Below are 25,522 nucleotides of genomic sequence, written 5' to 3'. Positions count from 1 at the left end.
TGTAAACGCGGCGATAAAATAACAGTAGGTTAGTGTTATTACTTGCTTGAATTAAATGTCTTAAACATTCATAGGTACATTGTATATCTGCACTTTTCTTTCAACGGTATCAGTTTATATATATATATATATATATATATATATATATATATATATATATATATATATATATATATATATATATATATATTTTTTTTTTTCCGTTTGTTCATAGTATTATACTCGCAATTACGAATTTATTTCTTAAATTTTTGTAAAAGTTACAATTATCGAGATTAGATAGAGAAAAAAATGTGAAATTATTTTATTTGGATTTGACCTTCTATGCAAAATCGGTAAATCGAAATTGTCAAGTTCGTGTCATGAAAAAATAAAAAATCTCATTGACAGTCACTATAAACTTATTCATCCAGTATCAGTAGCCTGTTTTTTCTCTTTCTTAACACTGTTTCATCAAACAAATATACCTATTATTGCGATTACACGAGTATACTGTGTACAAAAGTAAAAGTTACATGTGAATGAGGAACTGAATACTGCAATTTTTATATTTTTAGCTGTGGTTTTGAACATATGAAATCAGAAAATAATATACATTATCAGTAACTCTCGGTGTTAGCTAACCTTTCTTTTTTTTTAGTACATTTTAATGTGGCGGAAAACTTAGTTCAATGAAATAACACACACACGCATATACATGTCGAGGTAATATTCATTCATCAACTGCAAGGAACAAGTTAGATATAAAAGCATGATATATATATAAGGAAAAAAAAGAAGCGATTATCGGAATGCAAAATTAATCAATCGGTAAGGTAATCGGGTTGTACGAAAAAAAATAATAATAATAATAATATAAGAAAAAAGATATTTAAAAAATCAATGAGAAGTATAAGAAACTCAGATTTTCAATTATTAAGGCGTGTTTGCCGTATACTTGCGTCCCTCGATATATTACCATTTTCAACGACTATCCTATTTCAACCCTATTTCAGTTTTTATTTCGGTTCGAAACTGCGAGTGGTATAACGTGGTATATTAATTACCCAATTACTGCTGCTTTTTTTTTCTCTCTTTAGTAAAAGACAAGTAAGATCCTTCACCGTTTTAAAATAATAAATGCATTAGTAAAATTTCAATGAATTGTAGCTCAGGCTTGACTGGTGGAGACGACCGGTGTCTGGCAGTAAGGACATTCACGCTGATTTGGTGCACAACCCGAACACACAACGTAGTGGTTGCATGGTGACAAAGTAACTGTTCGGTTCTGTTCCTCGCAGACCATGCATTTTGTTGCAGTTTCCAGATAGAGTACCTGAAAACATAATCTAAGTCTCAACAAAGAGCAATTTAATGAAATTTCGGTTAATGAACCGACGCAGAAGCGACTCCTATTCAGAGATGGACTGGTGATTGTATGACGAAAAAATCTTTATGCATTGCCGAATGGTGAAAGATAAAGAGTTGTCGATGTAAAATTCTATTCGCGCTTCTGCTCGCATAGAAACTGACAACCAACAATTTTTTATTAAACAGGTTTGAATGGTTCACCTTTTCTACTTCCTCAAGGTCAGATCGTAGTTGAGATTGCAGAGATTTGAGCGTCGCTATGGACAGTGATCTGAGCTCGCTAGTCCTTCTTAGGGCATGAAGATAAGGTCCACCCACGGTCGCTTCGTTTTCAACTCTCAATGCTTTTACCTGCAACAAGGCCTGCAAGCAATCCATGCTCTAAAGTACAATGCATCTCTCTTGTGATTGAACAATGATTTTTTACAACGGGGAGCTTTCTACCAAGATTCTTAAAAACTAAGAGAAGTTTACTCAATCATCTGGGAAATTTGTTAATATTAACCAAAAAATTATTTTCCACTGTTGATTTATCGACGAAATAACGCAATGTCCATAAAAATTCAAACCTAGACTGTTATCTGCTATCTAAACTGACAAAGTAATAAGTTTTTTTGCAACATTCCATGAACCTCAACTTAGTCTGCGGGCTGGAAAAGGGGAAAATAAAAAAAAAAAAAAAAAAACAGCTTTGTCTATCACAAAGCAAATCTATATTTGTATGACTATTTGAGGGTGCTAATGGAATGTATCATTATTTTCACCAGGGGTAATTAATACGACTTATACTGCAATTGCTTACATCATGAACGTGGCAATTAATAGTATAAGCACGTCTGAACTTGAGTGGAAAACTCCCCGATAAAATGGAGGATAAACAATCACCTCATCCCTCTGTTGTTCGGCAATAGACGCTTTACGCTTAGCTTCTTCGCTTTCCAGCTGCCAGGCTGTACAAGCAGCTCTTGCCTGGTTTATGCGCTCGTCCCACGTCGCGAGTTGTGCACGACTCGAAGTCAGCTCTTCCCGGAGCCTTTGAACCTGATCGAATTCAACGAACGGAGGCTTGAATAAAAATCCTCGTCATCGTTCAGAATGAAATAATTTGATTCGGCTAATTTCTTCTACACATTTGCCCGTTTTTGCTATCTATTGTATTATTTTCGGTTCATTGTAAAGGGGGAAAAAAAGAGATTGGCCGGTCGCCTACTCACCTCTGATAATGTGCCTGTATTGCTGGGACTAATGGAGAATGCGTTGACTAAGGGTGAAGCTGGGAGTGGCTGAGCACGAGACGGAGACATGCCCTGATTCGCAAAGTCGAATAAACTGCTGTTAAATCCGCTGAGTTTTGAGGCAGAGCTACTGAGTTGAGAGATGTGATTGCTGAACGGATCCGAAGCTTGGCTCATGAAAGGCATGGTCTATGGAGAAAGATAAGACGTAACGTAGAAGGGGAAAATAAGCAAGAGTACTTTTCATTTAGCAAATAAATTAAATTAAGGAAATTCAGTATATTTAATCAATGTCTCTCTATTTACCGATTCCATTGAATCTTGATGAGAAAATCTTGACCCGGTAAGAAAACCAGCAGACTGTAATTGTTGTAGAGGACTCGAAGTTGATGGTGAAAAATTACTGAGTACAGATCTTTCCGTCATTCCAGGTATATTCACCGGAGCTGAACTTCCTAATAAACCAGAGCTAGCCAAACCAGCCGATATAGAATTGCTCATTGGCGAATTACTATCTCTATGAATAGAGTCTACTAAGCTCAATGGGTCATCCAAATGTATGTCATCCAGTGCATTGCCTAAAAATATGGATAAACATTTGTACACATGATTAGAAATGAACACAGTCGTTTTTCTGATATTCTTAAATGAATAGTATTCTATTTCTCGCCAACTGAGTTTAGGTAATTCAGCTTATTTGTTCAACATACCGATAACAGATTCAACTGTATCGCTAGGGTAGAAAGACGTTGAGCGAGGAGATACAGTTGAGCCCAAAGAGTGACTACCAAGTGTGCCATTGAGATTGAAAGCTATGTAGAGACTTTGTTTGCGCTGAGCTTTTTCAGCTTTGTTCAAAAGAGGATCGCTCTCTATTGCCATCATTTGCTTCCTTATTTCACTCTGAAAAAATGGTAATGGATAGAGTATAGAGATAAACAGAATATTTATCAAGCCATCTTCAAAGATAAATTAATGGTATTTCATATTTACAGCTTGTAGAATTGACGAGGAGTTGTAAAGTATGCTTGTGAGTTTTTGATGAGCGGCTGCTGAAGCAGCGGAAGATGAATTGTGAAGTTGAGCACCCGGCGCCTTGCTGTGAGAACTATTGCTCCCGATGCTGCTGGTCGTGCTAGCAGATTCCGAGACATCTCCCCCACTGCCATTCTGAAACCCGGTAAACTAAACGAATCTGTGATTGTCAGTTGTCTACCATCGACAATGATGCAATAAAATTATGAATCCATAAAATTGGGATAAAAAACAAAAGATCTACCGCATCCGTGCCATTGTCAAGAGTTTTTTCAATGTATCCGAGGTTGCCTTCGGTCTCGTTTAGCTCAGACAATGAGTATGAAATTAATGAAGAATAGGAACATATAGACTTACACTGCTATCGCTCGGTGGTTTATCCTTGTCGTGAAGCTTTTTGTCGGGTGTCAGAACGCTGCTTATTAGGTCGGCGATGTTGGTGCCGTCAAGAGGCACGGCCATATCCCTCGCGAGGCTCATTTCTTCTGTTGGCAAGACTGCTCCATCAGCATACCGTACCAATTTTTCAATATATCAATCTTGAGCGATTCTCACAGTTAAGTTTATAGTTTAAAACAAGATGAAACCCAAACGACTCAAGCATAGAATATAATGGCAATTTACAATTTACTGACAAACTATTGACTAGATTTCATAGTGGAGAAGACTTTACAAAAGAAAGAACTAACATGATTTACGATCGCAACTTGACCAGTTTCCCCAAATCACGCAAGTCAATATTCATGCAGCCCAAATTCAATTATTACCATTATTCATTCCAAATCTGAAACTCGACTGTTTACTGTTTTACGCAAATACTATAAAATTTGTGAAATTGTAAACCCGAGAAATAGCCAAAATTCAAATGAGTAAATTAAAAAAAAAAAAAATATAATCAAAATTGAATTACGATAAACACATTTATTAGCATGATCTTCCACAGCTGGACTGAAAATTAATTTGTTTAAATGCATGCTTTGAAGGAAGGAAATTGTGTTTTGCGAGAGAACAGTCAAGAATAAAAATTTACACAAATAACATAATGTGTCACGTCAAGCTAGTAAAGTACATTTATCACACATCCTAAGCTTACAATCTTTATGAAAAGACATTGTTACGTACGATTGATGAGGTTACACTCACGGTCAACGTGTGCGAAGGCGCAAAATACGCCGCGAGGACAATAACCAGCCTGCTGCACGTCGTTGCACTTTGTAGACTTGTATATTTCCGGATGAAACTGCTGCTCTGTTCGCGTGTGGCAATAAGTGCAGGCATCCCCTTGCTCGCAGTTACCAGGCTCACCCCATTCTTCCCCATGTTTAACATTTGGACACGGTGTGGATCTTTGAAGGGATTTGATATTGAAAAACATCATTTTGATACCGAGGGTGATACCTAATCGTATATGAATGCACAGAATACTTATAAAAATTCACCTGTACTTGTACTTCCTAGGGCTGCGCCTTTTGTCTTTGCTGTTATGATACTGTGGGCAGGCATAGCCTTGCCTGCAGAGCCGAGGCGGTCGTTTGCACGGCTCAGTCTTGTAATTTCCTAGTACATAATTGGTGTCCTGCCATTTGGGGTCTTCGTTCATGAGATTCCTTTCTTTATCCAGTATGTTTGGCCCATTCGTCGACGAGTTTGGATCTGAATCTGGGTTCTCAAGGGCCTGAATCTCCTTGATGTCATATACCGGCGGTCGCAGATCATGATTTCCATGTGCAAACGCGCAGTGTGGACCATTTTTTACGCAGAAACCCCTTGAATCGGTGTCGTGAACGCACATGCAGGTTTTGTAGTAGCGGAGGTGATACCGTCTCTCCGTATCCCCCGCAGTACGGTGCAGGAACGGACATCTGGACCAGGCAGAAATTTAAAACCCAATCATTCTACTTTGCCTTTGCGTTCCCTACTATTGAAAAAGGTATCGATTGGCTGATTCTAATTAACAGAAATTAAGAACCAATGAACTTATCAAATTTAAAATTTATCCCCCGAATGACGATTCGAACTAAAATATCGTTTTGTGAAATTACATACTCCCGAATCAAAATTCTATGATGCCATATTCCGGATAATTTGTGACATTGACGATGACGTAGAACCTGCATCCTTAAATACGATTAAAGGAATGCTGTGTATATTTTACAGAACGTTTTGATAATCCTTCATATTCGCTAAAAATAACTGATCTATTTTTTAACAGTACGAGATGTAAAACACTCAATATTATTCATTCTAAGGGGATTAAATTCTTTTTAACCAATATCACCTATAGTTTGGCCAACTACAAGAAATCTAAGCAAGTTTTTAGACAGTCTGTTAAACTTGAGGCAATCGGCAAGCCAGAATAATGACTAGAGCCTAGAAAACAACTTTGTACAGGATGAACCTGATGCTTTTTGACCATTTATCCATTGGGTCATCACCTCTCATTTGCTGACGGTGTAATAATTGAAGGAAATAGAAGTTTAGAATGCATTATTTGTAACTCGGACATAACAGAGATAATATGCAATTGGTAACGCAGGTAAGCAGGTCACTTTGGTTCTGCGAATGAACCAGTAAACAACAATGACTAGTGAAGTGGTCAAATTGTAGAACAATCGTCGGTATACAGCAGGGATAACCAACTTGATCGGACCCGAGATCTATCGTTTACTGTCCACACTCTGTGCGATCTACCAATCTCAAATCTTTACCGAAGAATTACAAGAAATATTTGTTTGACAGTTATGTATTTTTCTTTGCTTTGTCGCGATCGACTGGCCTGACAGCCAGGATCGATCGATCGGTTGGTCATCCCTGGTATACAGTATGGATTTATTATTGGTGAACAAACAACTGTGTAGGATAAATGAGAATAATATGAAAGAGTACAAGGCAGTGTTGGTTCTTTGTTGTTAGGATAAGTAGGAGAAAATCAATACCGACAGAGTTCCTTTGTGCAAAATCAGCTCCTGGCGTGTGTGAAAATAATGCGAAAATCGTGTGGAGAGCCGCGACGGTGTGAGAAATTGGCGGGTAGCGCGGTCCGAATGATGTAAGAAAATAATGTTCGAGCTTCCGAGGGTGGTTAAATATGGGCGACGATAAGAAAAAAAAGCGGGTGGGTGTTGGACGGATGGTAAAGGGGGATGGGGATGGGGAGGGGAGATAAGGAAGTACTCACTCGTCTCCGTCGGGACAAATGCCGGATGTCTCATCGTACTTGGTGCAGTAATTGTCGGCGCTGTAATTGAAGGTCCGATCACGTTTTTTTACGGGCCTTCGTCGCCGCTGGTTCATAAAGTGCCAGTTGAAGCAGGTGAAGGGCCTGTGCTGGGTGCATTTGCGTTGTATAAAGAGGGGGCATTGTTCCACGCGGAATTCCTTCAAATATCTGGAATGCGAATCCACAGAACTACACATTATTCGTTGTACACTGGACCGTGAGCACTGCACCACTGTCTGTCGTCACACTCGGGGGCCCCGCCAGGCACTACTTACGTGTAATGATTCGCCTTTTCTGTCTGAGCTGTCAACAAAGGTTTTGATTCGGACTTCATCTTGCGAAACGATCTATCGAGCATCCCAGGGGCGCAGGGTACGCGTCGCGGTCCGCCAATCCCTGGCCGTCCCGTGCGTCACGTGACCCCCGAATAATCACGAGTTTCAAGGTCATTGGTGTTTTGGTACCGAACGTAAACACGCACTCATGCCGATGCGCTTTACCCCCCCGCCTAACACACTTCTTTTATTGTCAAACGATACGATGCTTTTATTACCGTTACTCGGTGATCGAATTCTATCGCCTATAAACGCGATGAAAATGTCTCCTCCTCAACGTTGCTTGTAGAATCTTGCGTAATTCTAGAAACTATCCTGACTCGCACTGCAGTTCGATGCTGTCGCGTCTGTCGCTATTGCGCTCGTTCATATGCGTAATTTCTTTGTGTTGCGGCGTTACTGGTTCAACACGCACTAGTTGTCCGATATTGTTTGTACTGGGTCGCCGCTGATATCTCACGATATGGATTTCAGCCGGAGATTCTTTCGTCACTTTTATCCTTTCATCGCTTTGTCTACGAATAGATCGGTCGATAATTTTTATTTTATTGTTATTTTTGTATCCAATTTTTCTCTTTCACACATACCAGCCCGAGTAATGATTTTATAATGTTGCACACTTTTCGCCACGCATTTACGAGCGAGATAAAACGTTAGATGGCAGCACCGCGCGCTTGTGTTACTTTATCATATGGACTAACTATACAACGTTCGGTGTTTCAAAATTTCGGGCACTGTCCGTGAACTATATTCGTTCCTTTTCTCATGGCTGAGTTACAAAATGAACTGCGGTAGCGCTGAAAATTCATGGACCTAATTCTCTAGAAGTGAAATAGAGATCACCAACAATCCAAGTAGAGCGGGTGAAACACAGAACCACCGATCATCGTCAGAACTCCCAGCAAATGGTTGAATGCACAGTACATAACATACATGGCAATACTGCACTTAATAGTGGCAGATCTGAACGAAAAATCTAGTAACAAAATCTGATATTGCATACCGTGTATACCCTTGATGAATTAACAATAGGCTAGGGGTTGGCAAGCGTGTTTGAAAAGAAATAAATAAGCAAAGCGACCATGAAGTGACAAATAAAAGCTGAAGAAACACAATGCTGAGGTTCTAGGCGGTGAAAATCAAGTGTAACGTCGTCGATCGGTGGACAAGCCTCAATAACAGTAATACCGGCGTCTGTATAACGGATAAAAAATTTTCCACGGCCGAAGGCATGCAGACCTCGGTAATCCGAGGCTTTATGGGCTGACATTTCGGCCTCTCGACTCTCGCGACTCTGAACTCAATCCGCCGTCGTGCGGAGCGTTTTACCATCAACCCAGTTCTCTCAGTGCCTATAAAATCGGATAATAAACAACTGTCCGTGTGAACAAGTGCGACGTATCCTGCGTGAAGTAAAGCAATTTCAACCTCCAGTCTTGCATCAGGTGATTCCTCCCCCGCGTCCCAGCCGAACAATAACACTCTGCTGGCCGAAGGTGAAGCCAAAACATGCTTCTGGTTGGGGACACGCTGCTGCCTTGATCAGTGCACGTAATACGTAGTTCCTACATACTTTTTTTAAAAATTTATTCTCACTTCGCATATCACGAGTTTTTCAGTTTTGTGCTTTTCTCGCGCGTGTGTGTGCTTGATTGTGGATATTGGATATTCTTATTTTTATTTCTTTTCATCTTTTCGCTCCTGTGTTTTTTTGGGTATTTTTTTTTTCCAATCTTTCTTGACGGACAAGAGATCTAAAGAATATCTTGAGTTAATCATTGGATGTTGTATCGGTGGAATTGTTATCCTTAATCATGGATGGATTGAAAAACTAGACTGGCCATGCTGCTCAGTGGTGAAAAAGTATCAACAGCCGTTTGACGTCGTCGTCGCTCGTCTCCGATAATACGAAAATGAAAACGGAGAAAAAATCGAGCGAAGCAACGTGCGTTACGACCACCGTCGTCAAGGAGGAACCTGATACAGATTCGGTTAAAATAAAGGAGGAGTCCGGGGTAGCAGGAACTGGCAATAATGAGAACACCATCAGGGAGGAATCGACGGAATGCCAAAGGGATTCAAACATCGATCCCAATCACACGGATGGCACTATGTCTCAAGAAAATCAAAATAGTACTAATAATCAATCCATACTTGGCTCTGTAAAACAGGAAAATGAACAGAACCATCCTGGCGATGATCTGCAAAATGGTGCGTACTCGGTATCTTGGTTAATTTTTCACCTTGGGCATAGATTAACGATTACTATTTATTATTTTACCCAGACTGCGCAGCAAGCGTTGGACTCTCGTCTGACGGAATTCAACCCCTAGTGAGCAATGTGCTTGCCAAGCAAATGGGCACTGGCACAGGCGGAGGGGATGCTCAGTACATGCAACAGCAGAGCCAGATATTTGTATTTTCTACTATGCTGGCAAATAAAGGCGCAGAAGCGGTTTTGCAGGGACAATTCCCATCGATAATTGCTTATCATTGTGCACAGCCAGGCACCAAGAAGTATCTGGAGGTACGTAGGCAGGATCGTCACAAATCTGGAAAGTCAGGAAAAGTCAGGGTATTTTATTTAAATTTTGAAATATAATATACCTTTAAGTCATTACTTGCAGAAATTGCTCCCTTTTATCGTAACTTGTTAACTTTTTTATTCTTCCAATGATTCAATAATTTTCTATCAAATTAAACTTGATAATGACAGATATCAATATTGAAGCATAGTTGAGACCACCATAGCGTATTGATTTATTTTGTAAACCACTGAGCGAAGATAGCAATTGGTATATTTCTGCAGATTATTGAAATAGAAGGATTTTTTTATCACCATTGTTGTTTCAGAAACACCCTAGTAAGGTGAACCAGTTCAGACCAAACCCTGCCCAGTGGTTGAATAATCTAGCGATGATGAAGCAGAAAGGCCAACAGGGCGGGCCGAATAGTGCTTTTCCCACCGAGCAGCCGCCGGACCTTCCTGCACTTGAGCCTAATGCGCCTCCGTTTTGGAATGAGCAAAGTACAATCAGAAACTTGAATGGCAGTAGCTCAATGGGCAACCCAGACTCCTCCCTCGACGATAACAATATCGATGTGCCTTGCCTTGTGCCGAACTCCCCTAACAACCCAGGTATTACCGCTAATAATTGAGTTGGACCAAACGAAATTCGACTATCCGTTTTTTGACCGAAAGTAATAAAAATGAACGAATATTGAATGTTGTTTGGAGAGCGGTGAATCGTATTTTTAATTGGCTGCCCGGAGCTTAGAAGAGCTCTGGAAAAGCAGCGGTTGTATGTATATGATTGATGACGTCATCGATTTTTGATCCTGGACAGGTAATTCTCAGCCACCAACTAGCACCGCATTGGGCCACAGCCCAAGCCTCCTGGGGGCACCGAACAGTCCTGGTTCCTCAGGTCTGCAGCCTTCTCTGCAGGGTGTCAAGGTACCTGACGAGAATTTGACCCCTCAGCAACGTCTGCACCGTGAAGAGCAGCTTGCCACTATAAGAAAAATGCATATGATGCTTTTCCCCGAGCGCAAAGACGAAGGCCCTGCTGCTGGCAGCTTGGACCCTACCCAAGGGCCTCCTCAGGCACCTGCACAAGGTGCGGGGAATGTTTCCAGCGGCCCTTTAGCAGGCCCGCCTGCCGTTGACTGGCACAAATTGCAACACCACTTTTTTGACGGCAAAAATAAGGTCTATATTAGTTGATTTTATGGTAGTCAGATGCTCCGATTCAATGTTTCAGAGGTTAAAATATTAACATCTCGTTATAGGTAGGGGTAGGCAGTCCTAACACTGCAACTTTGAGAGGGGCAGGCATTGGACCAACACCACGTGGCCAGGGACCTCCGCCTCCTTATCACCAGACAACGAGGTCGGCGAGCGTGCCAATTGCCATACAGAGCCCAAACCCATCGTCGCCCAACAATCCAACTAGCAACTTGTCTCTTCCTTCGCCACGTGCTAGTTCGGCCCTGAATTCCCCGGCAGATTGCAACAGGCAGTTTCAACTTGGAAACAATGTACAAAGATCTGGACATCTCACTGGCCAGAGTCCTACGAGTCAGGATTCTCCCAATCCTGGAGCTGGCCCTCCCACTGGAGCACCAGGGCCTAGACTGAACCACAGCAACCCAGGGACCCCCATCTCACATTCACACCTCACTGCCCTCAGTCCTAATGGAGCCACAACTCAAAAGGACACCCTTGACTTTCCATCTAGTCAACCATCTACCAGTAAGTAGAAAGAAAAGTGATTGCATCGCTTAGAGTTTCAATTTTTTTGACATTTTATTCTTTATGTAGATTGTCATTTTGGTGTGTACCTAATACTTCATCATTTCAAGACGCTAATTTTCATCATTGTTCCATGAGGTTCAGTATCATTCTTAAAGTATAACGCATAATTTTTGTTTTTAGCAATGGATGGTATGTTTTGCCGAACGTTGCAATCGCTGGCACAGCAGAAACAGCAACATAGTACAGCGGTGAACGCGAGCGGTGTCAAAGAGGCAAATCTTATGCCAGTACCCAGTCCTCAACAAATTCAATATCTTAACACCTTTGAGGGGCAGGAACTCACGATACAAAAACAGCCAAACACCAGTCTCAAAGACACGAATTTGCCAACGTAAGTGTAACCTCACATTTTGGTATTTTGCTTTGCAATGTATAACAATTTTATGACTCCATGTACAACGTATATCATTGTGATATCCCGAGTGTACGTACCTTTTGAATACGGTATCTTAACCAACCATTCTTTCGTTTATTTTCAGGAGTACGAGCAATAGCAATAATGATGTGCAAAACAGAATGATGCCTGGAAATATGGAGAGCAGTAGTCAGTTCCCAACTAGATCGGAAGGCGCGAGTCCCTCGATGGATGGGGTTAACAGGGGGTTCGCGGGGCCGTTGCATAGCCCGCATACACCGGGTACTGCAACACCGCACACGCCGGTTGACTCTATGAAAAATGGGAATAAAACTAGCGCAACTACGACTACAAGTGCGCAAAACAGTCCGGCTCCTCACAATACCAATATTTCGGACAGCATGGGACCCCCCAGGACGGTACCTGCGTCACCGAACACTAAAGTAGACACTTCTCCACCATCTGGCAAAGAGCAGCAACAGCAGCAGCAGCAGCAGCAGCAGCAGCAGCAGCAGCAGCAGCAGCAACAGCAGCAACAGCAACAACAACAGCAGCAGCAGCAACAGCAGCAGCAGCAACAGCAACAACAACAACAACAACAACAACAACAACAGCAACAGCAACAACAACAACAACAGCAGCAGCAGCAGCAACAGCAGCAGCAGCAACAACAACAACAACAACAACAACAACAACAACAACAACAACAACAACAACAGCAACAACAGCAGCAATGTGGAAATTCTACAAGTTCAGGGAATAGCGGTCCGCCTCTGGGGCCAGGATTTCCATGTAGTAGGCCGTCAGTGAACGTGAATCAACCCGCGGATAACGTTCCGTTAAATCCGAACAACATCGGCGGTAGATTAGGCGGTCTTGGAGGAATGAGTACGAATCATTTTGACCCGATAACGTCGCTAGCTCAGATGAGCCAGCAGTTGACCAACACTGCGGCTAGTAACGCTTTAGGCGGTGGTCCGGATGGTCCTATGCACTCTGGAAACACGGGGATGATGCCGTTCAATCCACACGGTATGCAGCACATGATGCAGATGGGAGAGATGAACGGGTGCCACATGCCAGGGCCTGGCGGTGAGCCTGGTGACGTCGGGGGACTCTGCATGGGACTCGGCGGACCGCCTGCCAGCTATAGTCCCACTCCTCACACCGGTAGTCCGGGTATTAGCAACAAAATGGGAAACCCGATGATGTCACACCCCATGATGCACCCTGGTCCTTATCCCAACGACGGCCACGGCCCTCCGAGACACATGGGACATGGTCCTGGCCCTAGTCCTTACAACGGAGCTAATGTTCAGGTCTTACAATTTTTCCTTGACTGTTTATTTGCTTGTAACCGTGTTTTATACTATTTCATAGTCATCTTCTGTGAACCAATTACCCAGTATTTGAAAATCCAATTTCATGTTTAGGTAAAACCCAGCGCTCCGAATACCATCCAGTACCTTCCAGCGCGGCCAAACGTTGGGCACGCGCCACGAGGACCACCGAGCCTCGATTTCCTTCAGAGGTTTACAAATCCGTTATCAAATCTTGAGTCGAAGATGTCTACACCGTCTGTGAACCTTCAGTATTTTCCGAATGGATGCGTTCCCAATAATATGGGACCACATGCGGGAATGTCAAACGTGATGGGAGGGTTGCCGGGTATGGGAGGACCTCCGCGAATGGACGGACAACCAATGAACAATTCTGTTGGTGTTCATCCCTCTATGAGACCTGTAGGGAATATGAGACCACAGCCGAATATTATGCGGATGCAGCATATGGTCGGCGGTGGCGTTTTTCCCGGTAGCATGATGGATCCAGACAAAGTCTTCCCGCCAGAAATGGTTCCTCAGGTACAAAATCAGCCAAACCCTGGCATGTACGTCCCTGGGAGCAAGGGAAGTCCCATGGGCCTCGGCCCTCCCGACGCCTCGCAGCCTTTGCCGCCGAGCATGGGAGGCGCGACCAGCAATTTCAAAAGCAGCCCGTTTGTCGGCGGCGGACCCAGCATGTCAGACCCGAACTATGCTCAGCAGTTTCACAACTTTCAGCAGCAGCTTTATGCGACAGGAACGAGGGGCAGCGGACCTCCACATCCCAATCTTCACCCACCGCCAAACTCCCACTCACATCAGCAGTTCTTTATGCCCAAGTAGTAAGTTGAGTTTAGTATGCACGTGAATGTTTTTTTTTTTTCTTTTTCTTTTTTACTGTATTTTTGACGGTCGAACGGGTAGGTATAGATTTGTCCTGGGATAAAAGGCAATGGAATGAAAAAAAAAATGGGTGGAAGAAATAAAGATGGTGTAAGTTTATAGAATGCTACCCCACCGAAACTCCGACTCAACTTGTAAGAAGTGGCACAGAATTACATGGTCTGAACTTCTTTCGATTTTCCAATTCCTTACTGACTGCTGACAAAGATATGATGTGCATAATTTTTAAAATTGCTCAAACACGATCTTGGATTTCTAATGACTGAATATCTCGCGTTTTAATTTTACGTATTACTCTAGATATCGAGGAATTTTTTCTCGATCATTTGAGGTACCGTTCGAGATCGAAAACAAGATAAGGGGATACAAAAAATGTATATCACACATTATTATTGATTATTCTGTATTACATGGCCGACATGTATAGTTTGAAATAACAATTTTAGGTAACGTATTTTACCTAATCTTATTCGTACATATATATAGTCATTCATTTTTCATAACAGTCAAGAGAATATCTACAAACAAAGAATGAGAAGGCAAATTGTACATAGGATTGGTAACCGAAAAGAGCCAGTATTGAATTGGAAATTGTTTATTCTTTCTTAACAGAATCACGAATGATTGATATACCAGTAAATAATTCAGCTCAATTTTATTATTGTACATAAAGATACACACTATATAAATACCTGATGAAACGTTTCACGCCTCCTCACCTGTTTACCCAGTTATCCTTTCCTATGACCAACTTTGTGCATAATCATGCCCCTCCCTCCCCCCTCCCCCAGATAGTAGTCGCTTAGTGTGTTACAATAGCGGCAAAGAGAGAGTGAGAGAGTGAGAGAGAGAGCAATTGAGAACGAGAGAAAGAAAAAAAGAGAGAAAACATAAAATAAAAATAAAATAAAAAAGTAATTGACTATGAACAATTATGTTGTTGAAGAATGATTTTTATTATAAATGAAAAATAAAATAAAGATATTTACAAGAAGTTGATACAAGAATTAATCTATCATAATTTTCGTAATTCATCACCTTTTACCGAGGATATAAATCATCGGATTCAATTAGAATTGCCTGCAGATGGTAATTTTCTTTTTTTTTTTCACCCGTGTCGTAAACTGGGACGGTATCATCATTGTAATCAACGACAAATGTCTTTATTGTTTTGTATGTGACTGTGTGCGAGTTGATAGAAACGTTATTTATAATAATACTAAAAATTACTCGTTATCAAAACGTTTGTAATTTCGAATTTTGTTTTATGCAATTCTGTATCAAATTAGCCACAGGTCTGTAATATTTCATTATGTAACCGATCTTGTTTTTTTCAACTTCATTACTGCAATGGGATATCGCAAGGAGGGTTTGTATTCCCCGCTTATTTAATTAGGTACTATTGGCTTGATTCAAGCAATTCGAGTTCGTGATATTAGCATTTATAATGTTCTAAGGCGCAGGACGATGACCCAATAGTTATCATGAGAAAAAAGGATCCAAATGAAGAGAATAAAAAAGTCATAAATCACTCGGTGGAATAAAATGGTTTGATTTTAGTAGATCTAAAGGCTTATCTAAGACTGCAAACTTGATTGTGAGGTGGTAACCGGTAAACGTGTCTCTGCTATGGTATTAACGAGTGCTGGATGTGCTGTTCATTCTCGTTTTTAACATGATTTCGAGTGGCACAGGATCAGGCGTTGCCATTTTCAAATCACTGTGCCACACCTTACAGCAATGATCGCTCATCGGTACTCAGCAACTCTTGTCGCGTATTGTGTCATCTGGAGAACAAAAAATAAATTTTGTATTTGTACTTTTTGTTCAATCTAAAAGATTCGCCAGACCGTTTATTATTTGTAAGTTAATCGTATTCTAGAAAAAAAGATATCAGTGCGAATAGCGAATCTCTTTATCAATTCAGACATAAAGTTTGTCTTTTGTAATCAAGTTTATACCCAAAATCCAGACCAAACCTGTCCTGTCCAGCCATTTATTGGCTGGATGTGCCAGAGTCCAGTCTTTCACCACCGTTTCTGTAAAAAGTTGAATGACTACAAAATAAGGGTAAGTAGGTATAGAATTCGCCTTGAAGAACTGTTTCGCATCGCAGCTTTCGTATATGAAAAGTTCAAAACTAAGACTCGAAAGATGAAAAATTATTAGTAACTGAAGTTTCTGTAATCTAGTTAGCCAAACAAAAACTGTGATTCAAAATAGCTGCTTTAAGTGACTTGCAGCGTACCGTGTTTACCTTGACCGTTGATCTCGCGAGGTTGTAACTTTGCAGTTTAAGCTGAAAAGGGTTAAAGTTTTGTTTGTACTTTTTTTTCACTCATACGACATTAGCATTAGTGCAATTATTACGTTTTTTCGGTTGGAACAAAGTCGTCCCATTCACTGAGATCATATTTGGACAAATCGCCATCATCGTCATCCTCCTCTTCTTCCTCCTCCTCATCTTCATTCTGAAAGAAGATGGAAGAGAAACAGATTATTAACTTGAAAGTGAAAAGGAAACTGAACCTTACATAACTGATGTAAGTGCAATATTTATACGGCTACAATGAAAAAAAAGATGAAATATGTGGATTCTAATTTGCATACTAAGTAGGGGTTTTGGGTGGCTGCAAATTAAGACAAATGGTAAGGGATTTGACTCTCCAGACAAAGCTTTTCACTTATTACATCAGCCTCTTTGTTTCCCTCTGGTTTCAGCTCCTCAATTTTGATATCTTCTTTCGGTTTGCTCCTGGGTGGGCTGACATATTTAAATGAGTCCTTGGAGTCCTCGTCAGACGTTCTGCTTTCGAGTTTTCGCTTTTTCCTCCGCCTCCCAAATTCGTCATATTCGTCATCATCGTCATCCTTTCGCTCCTTGTACTCGACAACTCCACGATCATTGTAACCGCCTCCATACCCAGTTCGTTCCTCAACCTCACCAAATTTCGGAGCATTGCACATATTGCACTGCTGTCTCCGTGCCCAATTCACATTACCACACTTGCTGCACTGCCAGTCATCCGCACTGCAAATAAAAAAGAGCCGTTGATTAAAAAATCAGTGTCTTTCGTAAACATGTGTTTTTCCATTTTTTTTTGTCATAGTTACCTAAACAAGCCCCTGCTTTTCTCCGCAGCAGCTTTGCCGATCTCTTGTCCTAACTTTTTTTTCTTAGGACATTCCCCTCTGTCTAAAAATCGATCAAACTTAATGCGATGAGAGATGAATAAAGTTTGGTAAGTTTTGATTGTTCTCAAAATCAAAACTGACAACCAAATTGACAAAGTATTAAGTTTACATATAATTTTAGTATGTGAAACCTATATGTGTAAAATGAATTGATAAACTTATAACTTAGTTGAAAGGGAGCATAAAAGATTGACATTGGGTAGATGATTTTTTATTTATCTGATAAGGAAATGGATGAAAAACGTGGTTTTCTCGCTGTTTGCATACTTACCTTTGCCGCACCGATTACAAGAATTGCGTCTAGCAAAATTAACATTGCCACACCTGTAAAAGTTAAAACAAAATAGTTGACCAAAGTACTTAATTCTCGACGATGCGTTCTTTTTTTTATTGACGGTGTATGCAACGTCTCTTAGAAGATTCGAATGCGAGACGGCGTGATAAATGAAAATAAAAACAAAATAAAATAGACTAATACGATAGATAATATCGGGAAGAACCAGATGAGAGCATCAACAGTACAGAGAAGAGAGAGCACAGCAAACGGTAAATGCACGGACCGATCGATTGGTTTACGCGTTTAACAATATTTAAAAATCGTTGCATGTTTGCTAAAATACGCACTGGGAGTCGGGGCAGATCCAGTCACCATCGTTAATACTCCGATGCCCCTCGTCATCGACTTTAGTGTCCATACTTAAATCTAAATAAATCTGCAAGGCGTCGCGACGTCGCCAATCCTCGTCGCTGTTTCGCGTTTCGGTGACGTCCAACCGAGGACCAATTCGTGTGCCTGTCCTACGTATATGCCGACACGTATAGATGTATGCATACGTAAGTAGTTATATTGTCACCGTTCAACTGCCGTGTGCTTCTACCTATGGGGCGTCAAATACACCCAGAGCTTCGAGCCGTGCGCCGCTGGAAAAGTCGGAATAGAGTTGTACCTTCGTCAGAAATTCACTGTCCGCTGTCCCTTCTCTTGCCAGTTTAGTCGCGTGATTTAGACAAATTTTTCGTGTGGAGATTGGCGCACGGAACTGTGTAGAGATAGACTGAGCGGCCCGTGCGTCGAGCTCAAGCCGTAATTAGAAAGAGAGAAGACAGCTGAACCGGTCCCTCTCTGCTGCACGGTCGAAAAAGTGGCAAGCAGCTGGTGGGAAAAGCAAGAAATAAGATAAGCAGGCGGTATATTTGTATGAATCTATGAGTTTCCCCCACCAGGTCACCAATTAGAGTGAGAGGTTCCCTCCAGCTGTTGGTCTCTTTTTCTAATTACGGCTTCAGATCGGTGCACAAACCGCACAGTCTATCTCTGTAAGTCTGTGGATGCAACGAAGCTAACCCATTCCTCTTTCGTTCTGGGAGGCATGGGTTAGGTTTTCCTCTTTCCGCGCGACAGCTAAATTCTGATTGGTTGAAGTTCGCGGTGACTCACAATCACAGTAGTAGTCATGATGTAAAGACGATAAGATGTACCTGCGCAGTTGTCTCTCGGAACCAATTGCATGCCCCGACCATGTGAAGGCCGTCTTGGATTTTCAACCAATCGCATTCGAGATCGCTTAGCGCACATGGCGTACATTTTAAAGTGTGAATGCAATATAGCGTCGTATATTTTTAAGATGGCTTCCACATGGTCGGCGCAGTACGGGACGAAAGTGCGTCCGCCGGAGGAACACACTTTATCTTCTTATATTACGGTAGTACTTGATCTGTCGCGTGTGGATACCGGGCTTGAAGATTGCTGCTGAGCCATGAGGCGTGAAAGCGTCATATATATATGGAAAGCGTGGAAGCGCAGCGATCGTTGCTACCCCTCGACCCGTTAATTATCTCGGAATGCAGCTGCGGTTAACAACCAGCGCAAGCTTCAAGGGGGTTCGTAGTCGTAAACATTAGGTGTGTCGGCGTCACTTTGGTCCGATACTGATGCCGCCGTGTAAAATACCTGTGACGAATATCAGCCTAGCTAAAAAAATTCTGGTTACGCATCGACCAACCTTCAGAAACACCATAATTACTCCATGTACGATCATGGGTGAATAGAGAAAATTAATGGAAGTATGAAAGAAGAAGAAAATAACCATGAAGAGTTCAGTGACATATAACTATATAAATAAGTAAATAAATAAAGAAACAAATCAAGAGATTGTTTTGAATACATGGTACGAGTAAACGAATGAATGAATTAACATGAGATTTCACAAGAGAGGAAAACGGAAGTGTCAAACCCTAAAGCTATACTCGCTTTGTTATTAATATCACCAAGCTTGGAAGTCGGCGATTTTTCGGATTAAATCTACAAGAGGAGGTAATGCTTGTATGGGTTAGCTGGCTGTTGCCTGTGCGGAGGGCATGGAGACGGAGAGCGTGAAGTCAGGGGCTAGCGAGCATAGCCATAGCCACAGCCACCACAGTAGAGGCTCGCAAAAGCATCATAGATCACACAACAACAAATCTCATCATCACAATCGTCAATATTCTCACAGGTCGTCGAGGTATATGGTTATTATTTGTTATTGTTTGTTACATCTCCTGACACAGAAACCTCAGGATTCAAGTTTGTCACTGATAGCCTAGTCATGTGTTACATTCAAGTGTTTCAGACTTTCCAAGATTCTTTGTTTTCGATATCTTATTTTCATAGTAATTGTTTAAGTCAATAACAGTGCTATGATTTTTTATGGGTTGGGAAAAGTCTGGAATTACAGACTAGAATGCCACCCTAGATGCTATCTCTTGAATTAGGAACTAGAAACTTGAACCGTTAAATATTAAGAAAACTTTATTTCTTCAGCATAGAACTGTTATCCACTAATTTTTTTCTGCTACAGAAGTAGCCGCAGCCAAAGAAAGGAAAGGCAGAATTTGGACCCCAGTGAAATGGCTCCGTTTCAGACAACTGTCAATGTGCGTGGGGAGAATGTCGACCACTTGGGCCAAGAGGTGATCGAGGTGCAGATATTGCCTCAGGATGAAAACTGGGGAGAAAATACGACCGCAGTTACTGGAAACACCTCAGATAGGTCGGAATCGACAGAAGATGTCAGCAACTGGCAGAACGAGAGTGACGGATCCTTTGGTTTCACGTGTAACCGTTACGTGGGACCAGCAGTTACAACGGTCCTTGGAATTAGTGCGTTCTTCAGCCCTATAGCGATGGTTGTGCTCCCGAAGCTGGGCTTCTTTCCAGACTCGACTAATGTCCTTACTCTTCAACAAAGGCTTCAACGTCTTTCCTGCAACGCAGAGTGCAAGGGGCAGCTTGTAGGCCTGGCTTTCAAGCTTGTCTTGTTAGGGATCGGGAGTTGGGCAGTCTTTCTCAGACCTGCGAACGCCACCATGCCTCGAATATTCCTATTCAGATTTGGTGTACTGATGCTAACGCTGTTGTGCATTTGCACGTACTGGCTTTTTTACGTTGTTCAGGTACATATCTTCCGTTTTTTAATTCTTTAAAGTGTAGTTTGTAAATTTTGTTCACAGAGTAATTCGTCGCGTTTTTTGTTTTCAGCTGACGGAAAGTGCAAAGACTGCAGCAAACGGGGAAATTACAGAGTATAAGAGCTTAGTAAGCTACGCTGGAACTCTGACCGACACTCTCTTGTTTATTCACTATGTGGCCGTACTGCTTGTTGAAATTCGTCACCTGCAGCCCACGTTTTATCTCAAGGTAAAATATTTTGCTCAGAAAATTCAAGTTGAACGTTTACTCTGTCAAAACCAATTAATACGCGATTGTTGATTATTACAGGTAGTACGATCTCCAGACGGAGAATCGAGATCTTATGCTATAGGTCAATTGTCAATCCAGAGAGCGGCTGTATGGGTTCTGAAAAAGTATTACACAGAGTTTCCTGTTTACAATCCTTATCTAGAGCGCCTGCCGGTTTCGAAATCCAATAGAAAACAGTCCAGTTTCAAGTTCTACGAGGTTGACGGTGGCTCCGGGACCACTGTCACTCAACGTGGAGCTGGTGGGGACCGAGCAGTCCTCGCAGCTCAAGCCCGTCGGCGTGACTCAAGTCATAACGAGCGTTTTTACGAGGAACACGATTACGAGCGTCGGGTGAGAAAGCGTAAGGCACGTCTAATCACCGCTGCCGAGGAGGCGTTCGCTCACATAAAACGCCTCCATTCGGAAGCCGAATCCGCACCAAATCCGGGCCCAATGGATCCGATGGAGGCGGCACAGGCTGTTTTTCCATCTATGGCGCGGGCCCTTCAGAAATATTTACGGGTAACGCGTCAGCAGCCTCGACACTCGGTAGAATCGATTTTGGGGCGGCTCGCTAGGTGTCTCGCCCAAGATGCGGCCCCTCGTGCCTTCCTGGAGCCGTTTTTCGCTCCGGGTCCTGTCCTGGCGAATGAAAAAGAACGGCAGAGGAGGTCTCAGCATTGGGCTTTAGTTTGCGAAGGGGAATTGCCGTCGAGATCTCTGACCTCTGGTTGTGAATTTCAACTACGGCAGGGCGAAATCGCGCTGCTTTGCACAGTGCATAGGATACCGCATTTTAATCTCACCGAGCAACTCGCACATCCCAAGTCTAACAAATTTTTGCTACGACTTAATTCCGAGACTTCTGTTTAGCCTTAACAAAATAAAATAATAATAGTAGGTCACAAAAGAGATTAGTTATAAAGTATTAGTGATGAAGCTGAAAAAAATGGCGGATGAAATCTGGTAACGATTTTGGGAGAATTGCTTTAATTGATTTTACTTAGCTCGTAAGTTGTGGTTCAAGGGGATACAAGCCGTTCCGTATGGAGAAAACTCGTTATATTTCGAAATACATTGACCGAGTTATACAGACGTATCCACTAGATAACGTAATTGTTTTTATGATGCGTGTAAAGTGTAGAAGCAATTGTATAGGTCGTGAAATTAGTTACAACACGTTTTTAAAGTATGATATAAATTTTTCATGGAGGCCAACAGAAATATAAACATCGCGATGAACAAATTATTTCTGTTTTACCTATTCTACACGTGGAAATGATTATTCGTTATCTATTGAAGATACGCACTAGGTTTTTTTTTTCTTAATGTCTGTGGTATTTAAAATAAAATCAACCTTATAATTGCGATAGTGCTATTCGTAAAACTAGGTAAATTGCATACTGAACAAATATGCGACATATGTATTGATTACTTAAGATACGTAAAAATTGCAAGCTGTAGAGCCTATGTTCTTTTTAAAAATTTTATTTTCTATTTTACAATTATAGAGTCCATTATCAATTCGTGTTCAAAGCTTGAGGTGTGAACTCTGTCGTTTGTATGGCAGGGAAAATAGAGAGAATCGAAAATAAAAGTGGAAGGAAGTTTATTATAGATAAAATTGCAATGTCCGCTATCACAGTGCGCACAATCTTTGCAATGATATTCATGATACCTATGTCTGAGCGTGCCGATTGTAATGCTATGCCAATGTGTCAAGTCAGGGAGCTTACAGACGACGTGATTACTTATAAGTCTTAGATAAACTGTCTGCAAACGTTGCTGGCCAAGCGGTTTGTAGCTCAAATTTTTTTTTCATAACAATCCACAAATTATTTTTAAACAGGTAAGAACCGAACAAGGATCTGATTGGCTCATTTGCGGCTACATATCATAATTTTATGTATAGTTTAATACTATCGTCGCGACGTACTGTCTACTGTAGTATAATAATTATTTAACGTTATTAACCGTAAGTAATAGCAAAAATAATTATTGTAATTGTAATTGTAATAGTTATCAGGCTATTTCAAATCGTACAATTATGAATTTATGATACGTATTAGTATATACTATATACATGCACATAATTGTATAGCTAAAGCCTTTTTTGTACTTATTTTGTACTATGCTCTTTTTATTGTACCTAGTGTAGCTTTTTTATGCAACTATTTTTTATTTATATGCGTGGCGCGTGAAAAGACAATTAAAATATGAGAATACACGTTGCAAAAACGAAAAATAACAGAGTCAAATAATTACCTTCAAAGACAAAACCCCAAAACGTAAAATTTTATTTAAATATTAATTACATGTTACGCAAATAAAGAGATGAGATAGGTGTCACAGACGATTTCATAGCATTAGAGATAGAAAATCTACCTAGTGATCGCATCATTTTTTAATACTATACTTTATACAGAGTACCTATACAGTAGGGTGGTTCTTATTTTGGTCATATCGGAACTTCTTTGCGCTCCCCCCTAGAAGTAATCAATATATATGTATAAAAAAAATCTGGCGAAACCCGAATTTTTCCGATAACTCTAACATGCCCTGTCAAGCAGTCGAACTTTTATATGGAAAAATGCATACATTTGAATCCTCTGGCTATTCTATAGAAAATTTATTGCTCTACAAAAAAGGTCGCACGTAAAATTTTTGTAAAATTAATATTTGTCACAATATTAGTGAAAAAAATTAAGTCAGTTCTTCGTTGATACCATGATAAATATTTACCAGAATTTTACAAGAGATATTTTTTGTAGGGCATTCAATTTCCTGCCAAATAGCTAGAAGAATTTTTTTAATGATATATAGTCTTAAAGTAATTTATAATATATGTCAATTACTTTTGGGGAGTGAACGCGAAGAAATTCCGACATAACCAAAATAAGAACCACCCTACGATACAGCTGTATTATAAAAATGTATTCTGCGACAATTTCCATTATGATCAGTCAGTCAAAAGATCGATTATGATCGATGCTACTCTACCATACAATCCATCTTTGTCGTTGAACGAAGTTGTCTGTAATTCAAAACAATTATATAGTACGGGATTAAAAAAGTACCGATAAGATCGATTAGCAGCTATGTTGGTGAATAATAATAATTCCTGATATGGATTATCGCAGGCCTGAGCTACCCTACCATACAATCTTTTTCTTCGTGTCACAACAATTCTGTGAAGTTGTATTTTAGACAATATGATATAAAAATTTCAATACGATAGATCAAAGAAGAATACCAAATTCCGTTGAGTTGTCGAGATAAAGTGATCGAAATAATTGCAAAGTCTCACTTTGTTATCGGTGATACATTTTACGTCTTGATATTTTCCTGATAACTACTTGCTGGTGAATTCTCTGTCCAATTAAAAAACAGACTACCCGATGACAATATTTAACGTAGCGATGTTACTATGTATTCAAATGACTAATTGTCAAATCGATGAAATCAAAAAACCTGTGTAACTCGTCATTATCGTATCTTTTTAATTAAAGCTAGATTTAACCAGGGATTGTGTCGAAAGCGATCTGATACAACAATTACCCTTTTTAACCACTCGTCGATGAATGATAATTATCTGTATCCAAAGCTAAGAGTATCAGAATGGCCAAAAATTAATCCTCGTCGTAAATGGGATTTTTGTTTTTTCTAAAGCGAAACACTTGAGTCATTGATACGTAACGAAAAATGACCTTGTAACTTTTCCCAAAATTAACGCAAAAATAACTAATGCTTTTACAGCGAATTTCAAATCTCGTCTCGACCGTCTCCATTAAGCGTGCTTTCAATATTAACATACAGTGCGATGCTGAAACGACTGTCAAAAGAATAGACCGATATTAACAGAATTGCAATTTCACCCTTAAAGTTTTTTTTCCTCTTCTGCTTTTTTTTTTTTTTGTTCTGTTTTAGAAAACAGATATTTCTTTATTCGTGCTGTTCATTTACCTATCAACTATTTCCCGATTATGGTTTACAATGGGGTCGATATTTTTGACAGCATTGAGAAGGGGGCTCTATCATCCCGGTATCAATTCCGTCCAGGTGTTCGTAACTTTATTGTTTATCGTTCGGTAGTTGAACTACCAATACGACGAATTGCTCTATCAGACGCGGCAGAATGTATATTTTCGAGTGTGTAGGTGCTCAGTGTAGGTGTGTGTGCGAAGGGAGGGGGGTTAATTTGTACTAGCACAAAATATCGCCGTTAAGATTTTCAGTCTTTTTTATACAAAATACACTTATTTTTCTTTGATATACTTAAAGTTGCCTTTCGGTAATTGTTAAGCTTGATGAATTCGTTTATCAGAAGGTTATTAAGATCTAATACTTCAGCTACATCTTGGTGAATATGCATTATAGCTACATCGTCCGATAAGTGATCATGCAGAATCATTGATATTCTAGTAATTTAAACAAATAGAATATTGTGTAATAAGGCGGCAACCTCGGTCTTTTCGAGAGGTCAAGTTTGCAATATCAGTCGTAGGTGAGGTGAAGATGAATATTGCGAATACG

General features: G+C 40.7%; 4 protein-coding genes across 34 annotated transcripts; 2 read left to right on the top strand and 2 right to left on the bottom strand.

The window, feature by feature from the left end:
- Window positions 1-985: 985 nt before the first annotated feature.
- Window positions 986-7,806, bottom strand: LOC124306379 (RING finger protein unkempt). 16 transcript variants are annotated; one of them, XM_046767009.1, is made up of 12 exons: window positions 7,116-7,806; window positions 6,799-7,029; window positions 5,060-5,482; window positions 4,743-4,966; window positions 3,978-4,117; window positions 3,579-3,770; window positions 3,296-3,488; window positions 2,892-3,163; window positions 2,565-2,774; window positions 2,236-2,415; window positions 1,552-1,731; window positions 986-1,315 (listed from the first exon to the last, which is right to left on the bottom strand). In XM_046767009.1, exons 1-12 carry the CDS (start codon window positions 7,196-7,198, stop codon window positions 1,151-1,153), a joined length of 2,493 nt encoding a protein of 830 aa, XP_046622965.1. In that variant the 5' UTR covers window positions 7,199-7,806; the 3' UTR covers window positions 986-1,150. The 16 variants fall into 16 exon arrangements, with proteins under 16 accessions (XP_046622965.1, XP_046622970.1, XP_046622968.1 ...); XM_046767014.1 differs by having other exon boundaries at window positions 1,552-1,713; XM_046767012.1 differs by having other exon boundaries at window positions 3,579-3,755.
- Window positions 7,807-7,915: 109 nt separating this feature from the next.
- LOC124306400 (protein BCL9 homolog) lies at window positions 7,916-15,561 on the top strand. The gene is made up of 9 exons (XM_046767080.1): window positions 7,916-9,386; window positions 9,461-9,702; window positions 10,029-10,314; window positions 10,523-10,887; window positions 10,968-11,430; window positions 11,614-11,824; window positions 11,973-12,428; window positions 12,600-13,167; window positions 13,282-15,561. Exons 1-9 carry the CDS (start codon window positions 9,089-9,091, stop codon window positions 14,011-14,013), a joined length of 3,621 nt encoding a protein of 1,206 aa, XP_046623036.1. The 5' UTR covers window positions 7,916-9,088; the 3' UTR covers window positions 14,014-15,561.
- LOC124306396 (zinc finger Ran-binding domain-containing protein 2) lies at window positions 14,399-18,289 on the bottom strand. Of its 16 annotated transcripts, none has more exons than XR_006908596.1 (8): window positions 17,893-18,281; window positions 17,540-17,592; window positions 17,188-17,269; window positions 16,765-17,104; window positions 16,444-16,544; window positions 16,322-16,372; window positions 16,035-16,112; window positions 14,399-15,860 (listed from the first exon to the last, which is right to left on the bottom strand). XR_006908596.1 is itself a non-coding variant. In XM_046767063.1 (8 exons), the coding sequence occupies exons 1-7, from the start codon at window positions 17,961-17,963 to the stop codon at window positions 16,070-16,072; spliced, it is 750 nt and encodes a 249-aa protein (XP_046623019.1). In that variant the 5' UTR covers window positions 17,964-18,285; the 3' UTR covers window positions 14,399-15,860; window positions 16,035-16,069. The 16 variants fall into 16 exon arrangements, 13 of the variants coding, with proteins under 13 accessions (XP_046623019.1, XP_046623020.1, XP_046623018.1 ...); XR_006908598.1 differs by having other exon boundaries at window positions 16,048-16,112; XR_006908597.1 differs by having other exon boundaries at window positions 16,053-16,112.
- Window positions 18,290-18,751: 462 nt separating this feature from the next.
- Window positions 18,752-24,777, top strand: LOC124306386 (vang-like protein 2). Its single transcript, XM_046767044.1, has 4 exons — window positions 18,752-19,769; window positions 20,106-20,700; window positions 20,786-20,944; window positions 21,026-24,777. The coding sequence occupies exons 1-4, from the start codon at window positions 19,627-19,629 to the stop codon at window positions 21,860-21,862; spliced, it is 1,734 nt and encodes a 577-aa protein (XP_046623000.1). The 5' UTR covers window positions 18,752-19,626; the 3' UTR covers window positions 21,863-24,777.
- Window positions 24,778-25,522: the final 745 nt, after the last annotated feature.

The sequence above is a fragment of the Neodiprion virginianus genome, chromosome 5 (genome assembly GCF_021901495.1).
Source record: "Neodiprion virginianus isolate iyNeoVirg1 chromosome 5, iyNeoVirg1.1, whole genome shotgun sequence".
Classification (NCBI taxonomy): Eukaryota; Metazoa; Arthropoda; class Insecta; order Hymenoptera; family Diprionidae; genus Neodiprion; species Neodiprion virginianus.
The sequence above is the reverse complement of the archived record's forward strand: the minus strand, read 5'-3'. Positions and strand labels throughout refer to the sequence as shown.